The 8991-nt window shown below is 39.1% G+C and overlaps 1 protein-coding gene across 1 annotated transcript in view; it reads right to left on the bottom strand.

Moving 5' to 3' along the window:
• Nucleotides 1-1290: 1290 nt before the first annotated feature.
• Nucleotides 1291-8991, bottom strand: part of AASS (aminoadipate-semialdehyde synthase) — a 66589-nt gene continuing 58888 nt past the window's right edge. Inside the window, exons 20-24 of the mRNA XM_008063884.2 lie at nt 6690-6785; nt 4895-5010; nt 4199-4287; nt 2760-2936; nt 1291-1524 (exon numbers count right to left, since the gene is read on the bottom strand). Coding sequence (XP_008062075.1) covers nt 1406-1524; nt 2760-2936; nt 4199-4287; nt 4895-5010; nt 6690-6785 — 597 coding nt within the window. The 3' untranslated portion in view covers nt 1291-1405. The remainder of the gene's footprint in view (nt 1525-2759; nt 2937-4198; nt 4288-4894; nt 5011-6689; nt 6786-8991) is intronic.

Raw genomic sequence — 8991 nt, 5'->3', positions numbered from 1 at the left:
TGAATATTATTTCTAGATTCTAAATTTTATTACTATTTTATTCATTCTGATGCTGTTAAAAATTGAAGTTTTTAATCTTTTTAATCTATTCATTGATACTGTATAGAAGATAACTAATTCATGTATGTTCATCTTGTATCTTATAACTTTTGTTGAATTTATTAGCTGTTCTTTTAGAGTATGTCTCTGGATTTTCTATGGATGTACTTTGTATTTCTATACATAAAATCACATCACCAGCAAATATCGTTATACGTCTTCCTTCCCAAACTAAGTGCCCTTTATTTTTTCATATTCTTGCATAATTGCCCTGGTTTAACTTTCAAGTACAAGTTGAATAAAAGCAGTCAGAGTAGGCATCCTTGTCTTCTTTCTGATTGGAGAAAATAATTGTCTGTCATCATATCTATGCTGTTAGTTGTGGATTTTTCACAGATGTCCTCTCTTAGATTGAGGAAGTTTCCTCCTATTCCTAGTCTGTTGAGTGCTTTTTACCATGAAAGAGTGAGGGATTTTGTTAAGTATTTTTTCTGTGCCTAATGAGGTGATCTTGTGAACTGTGATTTAATCTTATCTATTGCCATTTCCAAATCTTATCTATTGCCGTTTCCAAATACATTCAGTATTACAAGAAACTACATTTACTAAATAAATCATCACTTTACAAAAAGATCATAAAATAATATTTTTGCAAAGGTTTATAGGTAGGTAATCTAACTGAATCAATTTTAAAAATACAAAAATATAACCATATGAGGAAATTTTTTCTCACTAAAAAAGTAAAACTTTATTTGCTGATTATAGGAAAATATGTTCTTGTATGAAAAAAGTGGCACAATAAATTAACAAATGTCATAGTCAGCTGGGCGAGGTAGCTCATGCCTGTAATCCCAGCACTTTGGGAGGCAGAGGCAAGGAGGATTACCCGAGTCCAGGGGTTCAAGACCATCCCGGGCAACTTGGCGAGACCTCATCTCTCAATAAATCAAAAAATTAGCCAGGCATGTGGCACGTGGCTGTGGTTCAAGCTACTTGAATGACTGAGGCGGAAGGATCGCCTGAGGCCAGCAGATTGAGCATGCCACTGCCCTCCAGCCTGGGCGACAGAGTGAGACCTCTACTCAAAAAAGAAAAGAAAAGAAAAAAATAGCACAATCATCACTTTTACATACATTGCTTCAAAATACATGGTAAAATTATTAAGGTTCTCTGATAAAGACTGGGATTTCCTGTTCCAAACATTTTCATACAAAATAGAGATTTATATTTCAAAGACACCATTGTATTAACTTAATCAAGACATATTATTCTTCAGACTTTAAAATAACACATTAGGAAGCATGTTTGTCACACTGATATTTAGAGCTGTGCTTCCAGGAAAGATAAAACAAAAAAAAATTCCCAATTATGGTTTAATTGTACTTTGTACAGTATATATAATGCCTTCTGCTTTAATTCGCTCTAATATTGGTCCATAAATCTCCTTTGAAAATGGCCCCATTAGGCCTTTAGCTTCAATTTCACCTGGAAGAAAAAAAAAGGTGCAATTGTCATTTTAGAGATAACATTAGAGGTTAGTTCCCCAGCAAAGTCTTTACACAGAAGCTATCACCCCACAGTAAATTCAAAGTCAATAAATTTGCAGAGGCCAAGGCATTTTATAGACAAGCTGCTTAAATGTCTCCTACTAAACTGTTACTTAGCCAACACTGTAAAGAAAAGGGGACTAATTTTAGATTGAAAGCACACCTGGACGTAAGGATAATGTCAGAATTTGTACAGTTCACCACACTACTTACTGCCAAGACAATCAGAGAATAAAGAGAGAAAGTAAAGTAAACTTGACTGGTCTGCATAACTTGCTGATGTCATTTTTTTTTTTAAGGCATGACAACAACAGAATGATTTTTAACCAATTTGATTATTTGGGTGCAGACACCTGATAGGATGGCCGAAATAGTAAGCCCATAAGTCATTTTCCTTAAAGGCCACAAGGACCCCAACCTTTACCATTTTTTCACTCTGGTTCCTCAATAAGTAGGCAGATTGTTTCATTTGCCATTAGCAGATGAAACAATTAGCTACTTTACATATTTTGTCATTATTTTACATACATATGCTTTGATGTTTTCTACTCCTCTCCTTCTTTCTCCAGTATCATATGGGATATTTTATTCAGAAGCAATGCTTATTGGATGCATAGATGATCTCATATGAGTGGAGAATTGAAATTTGCATTCAGTGTACTGATAATACGCTGAGATATGAAGACAATTAAAATGTGATTCACGTTTCTGAGGATCTGAAGGTGAAATCCTCTGCTGTTTTAGTTACCACTCCCAAAATGGCAAAAATCAAGGAAAGAAAAGTAGTTCACGTTCCCTGGGGTTCTTCGATGTGGTAGCAGCTTTGTGTTTTACTTCACTTGTGTCACAGCAACATTGTGGATTAGAGATGGAAAGACCCACTTTAAAGATGAAGAAAGTCTGGCTCAAAGTTGCTGAGTAATTTGCACCCCATCATTCAATCATCTTATGACTGGGCTGAAATCAGGGGTGGAAGTCAGGTCTAACTCCAAAACCCATGCACGTTTCCCAACACAAGGTGACCTCTCAGTCAGTGCTTGGATCTTCTAAGATGGCTCGCTTTTAGCAGATACCTGTGTTATTATGCTCAAGAGTAATTACTTGATGTCCAAGCACTGCATGACCTGGAAGTGATATGCAGACAGACTCAGTAGTCAAATGAACAGAACTTACCATCAAGCAACATTTTGGCTGCCATGGCAGTAGGTAACCCCACAGTTTTAGCCATGGCTGAAAAGCCATTGATATCCCCATAAACCACAAGATCAATAGTTTTATTCTCTAAATGTCCAGAAGGATGCCTGATTCCAAAGCTGTCTCTCATCACAATCATATCTTTTTCTTCAGGGCCTTGAAATAAATAAAGATATTTGAAAACATTATTATCATTACACCTCAAATGTTGCATATCATCTCTTGCTTCTGCCTTTCTGTCTTACCAGCTTTTTCTCCCTTCATATATGACCACTAGACAATTATTTATACTGCATTTCAGCCCAAAGAAAACGTGAAAAATTCAAGGAATTATAACTGACCTCATTCCTTTGTTCAGGTCAGTATGGCTATATCTATTTACAGAGTCTACAGACACAAAGGCACTACTAAAGAGAATTTACACTTTGCTTCCCAAATTATTCTCATATTCTGGCTGGATGTGGTGACCACACCTGTAATTCCAGCACTTTGGAAGGTCAAAGTGGGAGGATTTCTTGAACCCAGGAGTTTGAGACCCACCTGGGCAACATAGTGAGACCTCATATCTCTAAAAATAATTTTTAAAAATTAGCCGGGCGTGGTGACTATAAGCCCCAGCTACTTGAGAGACTGAGGCAGGCGGATCACTGGAGCCCAGGAGGTTGAGGCTGCATTGAGTAATGATTGTGTCATTGAATTCCACCCTGGGTGACAGAGTGAGACCTCCAACTCAAAAAATAAAAATTCTCATACTAGGTCTGATAGTTAGGTTTGCGAACCATCCTAGAAAAAGTGCTATATAACTCATTACAGAATATCACTATAGTCACCTTTGAAGTACTTCCCTTGGGAAGCTATGCACCAACGCCAGCACCTAGTACAACCATCAAGGCAATTTTGGAGCACTTTTTCTGGAATGGCCATCAAATAATGTTTCCATTATTTGCTGGGGTCTGACAATTAAGTTTGAGGACTTGCTACTGAGCACTTACATTGGTATCACTGTACAAATAACCATATTGGAACACCCTCCCTACTCACCTGATCTGGCCCCCAATGAGTTTTTTCTTTACCCTAAGATAAAAGAAATATTGAAAGGAAGGCATTTGATAACATTCAGGACACCAAGGATAATATGACGACAGCTCTGGCGTCGGTGCATAGCTTTCCAAGGGGAGCACTTCAAAGGTGACTGTAGTGATATTCAACAATGAAGTATGGAGCACTTTTCCTAGGATGAGTTCGCAAACTTAATTGTCAGACCCCGTATTCTTCCCTCTGGGAAAAAAACAGTCCAAGTGCTTTTTCCCTCATATCACACCTTCCCATTTCTACTGCTTAGCTCTAATTCTCTGGTTGCCTTGACTCGGTGTTATGATTCTCCCTCATGAACATTTAGTGAATAATCCATGGCCTACCATAGGAAAGCTTCATGACCAAATGCTTGGAGAGTGCATCCACAATGGACTCTGCCCGGGGAACTTGTTCATCCCCAAGTAAGCCCAACCTAAAAAGCACAAGAGATGGCCACATTAGTTCAAGTTCTATTCACGGGCTCATTTGAGAAGCAGAAAGGAGCTCCTAAAATAATAAGAAAGGGGAAAATAATAAGAGGACAGCCCTGAATTGTAAACTAGCAATAATTATAGCAATGTTTTAACCTTCAGAATCCTCAGACTTCTCCTGGAGCAGGGCAGAGATGATGCATTGTAAGTCCATGCTTTCACAAAGTTTCTTATAAGACTAATGTATGGCCAGGTGCAGTGACTCATGTCTGTAATCCCAGCACTTTGGGACGCTAAGGCAGGAGGATTGCAGAAATTCAAGACCAGCTTAGGCAACATAGAAAGACCTCATCTCCATAGAAAATCAAAAAATTAGCCAGGGCATGGTGGCATGAACCTGTTGTCAGTCCTCAGCTACTTTGGAGGCTGAGGTGGAAGGATTGCCTAAGCCCAAGAGATCAAAGCTGTGGTAAGCCATGATCATAACCTCAGCCTGGCAACAGAGTGAGATCTCTACTCAAAAAAAAAAAAAAAAAAACAGAAAAGAAAAAGGACCAAATAATCACTGATCCAATATATCTTGCTCTAAGTTGAATGGTGGGCACCTACCCTTCAGCAGCCTCCAGCTGGGCATTATCCCCTCCGAGCTTCTTAAGAATAGCTTCCTTCAGTATGTCGGACTTAGAGGAGGGTGAAATCCCAACTAGATCACAGAGGAGTTCTTTCTGGTTAGAAAAATTAAAAGATCAATTATAAGTCCATAATAAAGTAAAAAATAATTTCACTGAGAAACTATTCTACTCAAAACATTGGATCTCAAATGCACCTCACAGTTTTAAATTAGAAATAATTAGAGATCACAAACTGTAATACATATACATACATACATCTGCAACTACACATCGAGACGTGTATGGTATTTCAGAATGGTAGATCGGCAATAAGAATGGCCCTAACATCGACTGATAGTACTATATTTACCAGCAGATTTCTTGCCTCTGTAATCCTCTTCATCACATTTTCCCCCTTCTCCCCTCACCTCCAGCAGTCAATTTTGGCAGGCATATAGAGGAAAAGACTGACTGCTACGGTTGCCATTAGCAACCTGGATCCTATTGTAGGATCAAGAGATGAGAAAGACCTCGCAAGTAATAAAATCTCAAGGAAGAACACTTTCACAGTGGTAAAAGCTTTTTCTACTTTCTAAATAAGACTTTCTATCCAGGCTCATGAAGGAAAATCTATGCTCCAGATCAGGTCAGGGGTCAACACACTGGTTCACAGACCAAATGTGGCTCTCCAGCTTTTTTTTTTTTTTTTTTTTTTAATACAAGTTGTATTGGAACACAGCCATGTTCATTGGTTTATGTATTGTCTATGGCAGAATTAAGTAGTTCTGACAGAGACTGTATGGCCCATAAAGCACAAAATATTTACAATCTGGTCCATTAAAAAAAAAAAGTTTGTCAACCTCTATTCTAAACTATAGCTACCAAGACATTGGGACCATTCCTAAAAGTGCCTGCACCACTCTTCCCAAACCAAATGCTTCAACTCCAATTCTCTGTGTCGATATTTATTCGCTCCTGTTCAACAAGTAAATTTACAAAAGGTAAGACTTAAAATGGAAAAGATGCATAAAACGTTGAATTTAAAAGCAACCGACCAGTAAGAATACCAAAGGGTTTTTTGTTTTGTTTGTTTGTTTGTTTGTTTTCTGAGACATCACGGGATTCACAATATTAGTCCTTTTCTCTGTGTGACACATTTCTGGTATTTCTACCAGAATATGGTCACACTAGTTTAGGTTGAACGACCAGCTGGTCATGAATTCTCAGAACTTCTGGCAGTTCTCAGAAGCTCTACTTTACATTCAGCTTCAAACCTCCAAAGGTCCTAACGATCCTGAGGTCGTTAGATTTTGATACAACACAGATGCAGGCATTACTCAGTAAGTGAAACTCAAATCCCTCATGGTTGTAAATAGCCAGATGAGAGAACTGATGGGACCTGGAGGTTGGAATTCCAGTTCAGGGACACACCAGCATCTCTCTTGTGTTATCACTTTCAGGAGACCCAAGTGATGCCTGTCACTAGGTCACCACTTAGACAACTGAAAAAGCCCAGAGCCCAGCATGGAGTGCAAGCATATCTCTTCTCAGAGCTCAGAGAGTAACTGAATGATAAACGTCACTGCAGGAAACAGGCCTGAGGTGTCAGGTCCACATCCTTTCCACCCTCCTACAGAAGTGAAAAGAAAGGGGACTCTGGGGTCAGGATTTATCTTCTGGCACATAAACTACAGAATGGGTTCTTTGGTTGGCCCAAAGCAGAGTTCACCCCAACCATGTCAGAAGGCATTTCTGAAGAGCAGCAGATAGCAGATAATTCTGGAGCTACTCACCCAGGTGAGAGGGCTGGCCTCAGGTCGTAGGGTGGGAAATGCTTCTCTGTTTATAAGACCCAGTTTTACAAATCCATTCAAAGCTTTGGTATATCCCTGAAATAAGAATTAATAAGCAGTATGTGAAAATGTTCTCTTCAAGGAAAAGAGGGATCTATCTTTGTAACTAATTGGAAAATAGACTGAAAATAGTTATTTGTATTGCTGATATATATACAACCAATTCTAAGCTCAAACTGAGATCAGTAGAGTCATAACAATTCCACTGGTTTATATAAGCGATTTTGCAAAACTTGGATCTTTACTTCTGTTTCTAAATAACATGTGTGTGATATTTTCTGGTAGCATAAGGGCAAATTTCCTCATATGTTATATACTGTCAGTTCAACAGAATGTTATTTAACAGAACAGTTCACTGAGCTCTTTCTTATAATGGAAAGAGGAACTTGTAAGAGTATCCCCCTCCCCCAAAAGCAGATAATCCATTCTACTGTTTAAGGGCCACTACCCCAAGGCATATAGGGAGCAGGAAAAGAGATAGGAATCAGAGAAATTTTTCTTCAAATGTAGGTATGATTATATCACCACTGTAATAAAAATTCCTAGGCCAGGTGCAGTGGCTCACTCCTATAATCTCAGCATTTTGGGAGGCTGATGTTTGAGCCCAGGAGTTTGAGACCAGCTAGATATGGTGGCATGCACCTGTGGTCCCAGCTACTTGGAAGGCTGAGGATGGAGGATCACCTTAACCCAAGAGGTTGAGGCTGTGGTGAACCATGACCGTGCCACTACACTCCAACCTGAGCAGAATGCGATCCCAACTCAAAAAAAAAAAACATTCTTCAAATGTCCTTTATTATCTACAAAGCAAGTCTGAGGTCTTTGTATGTTAGAGAAAGCCCATCATAATATGCTTATCCAGCCTGACTGGCCAATTGCCATCTATACCTCTCACTATTCCCTAAACATTTGGTCCTCTTCCAGAGATCATGGCCTCTGTACCTACTGCTCCTGTGCCTGGAATGTGTTGGCCACTCTTCTCTACTGTAAATTGTTTTTTTCTTTTTTTTTTTTTTTTGAATTTTAATGGCGCTCGAGAACCTATGTCATCCAAATTCTTCTTCTTTCTTACCAATGCTCCCTGCAGCTGCCTGAATATGGCGATTTCTTTTCCCTAGATTATGCTTCAAAAACTCCTACTCGTGTTTACCCCTTAGCAAATTTTTTTGGCGATTGAGGACTCGTGTAAAGTTTATTCCGTATTCTTCCTTACCAATAAAGAGTGCAGTTTCCTGTATATGAGGACTCCCATTATCCAGATACCTACTCCCAAAACCTGATTGGTGGTTATCTCTTAGGAACACGCTCTGGAGGTTTTTGGGATGGAGGACTCTTGTAAATATGATTCCTTATTATTCCATAGCAACAGGTCGTTTTGTGTTCTGAATATGGGGACTCTCATTACTGAAATTCCTGTTTAATTCTCGGCAAGTCGCCGAGATATTTCCTGGAGATCTAGAATTACTGTTGCTTGGATATCAAGAGAAAGACTCCATGAAATTCTTGTGGATTTGGAATCCAAGGTTCTTGGTTCCCTATTCAAAAGACACACAAAAATGTGGCGACATAGAAGCCCAGCTTGCTGCTTAAACCTTATCAAGAGACCTAGTAGATGTAGGCGATTGAGAACTCCAAGAATCAGATTCCCTTTACGTTCTTAGCAAGATGCCATCATTTTACCTGTCTATGTGGATTCCAAAACGCTGGATACAAAAATAAGATGTTAATTCTCGGCAAGTCGCCGAGATATTTCCTGGAGATCTAGAATTACTGTTGCTTGGATATCAAGAGAAAGACTCCATGAAATTCTTGTGGATTTGGAATCCAAGGTTCTTGGTTCCCTATTCAAAAGACACACAAAAATGTGGCGACATAGAAGCCCAGCTTGCTGCTTAAACCTTATCAAGAGACCTAGTAGATGTAGGCGATTGAGAACTCCAAGAATCAGATTCCCTTTACGTTCTTAGCAAGATGCCATCATTTTACCTGTCTATGTGGATTCCAAAACGCTGGATACAAAAATAAGATGCCCAGAGGTTTCCTAGGGACGTGGAATCCATGATTTCTTGGTTACATTTTAATAATTTGAACTAAATATTTGGCAACTGCAAAACCCTCGGCCCCTCTCCAAACAAAAGTACAAACGGAAATTTCAGATTACCAAGTTCATCTTAGACCAGGGTTACATCCACATACGGCAGATATACTTTTGTTCCGGGAATCTGTTCTTAGTTGTCCCGAG

Source organism: Carlito syrichta, unplaced genomic scaffold, assembly GCF_000164805.1.
Source record: "Carlito syrichta isolate Samal-C Ts95f unplaced genomic scaffold, Tarsius_syrichta-2.0.1 Scaffold307112, whole genome shotgun sequence".
Lineage (NCBI taxonomy): Eukaryota > Metazoa > Chordata > Mammalia > Primates > Tarsiidae > Carlito > Carlito syrichta.
Note: the sequence above shows the minus strand (reverse complement) of the source record. Positions and strands in the feature narration are given on the sequence as shown.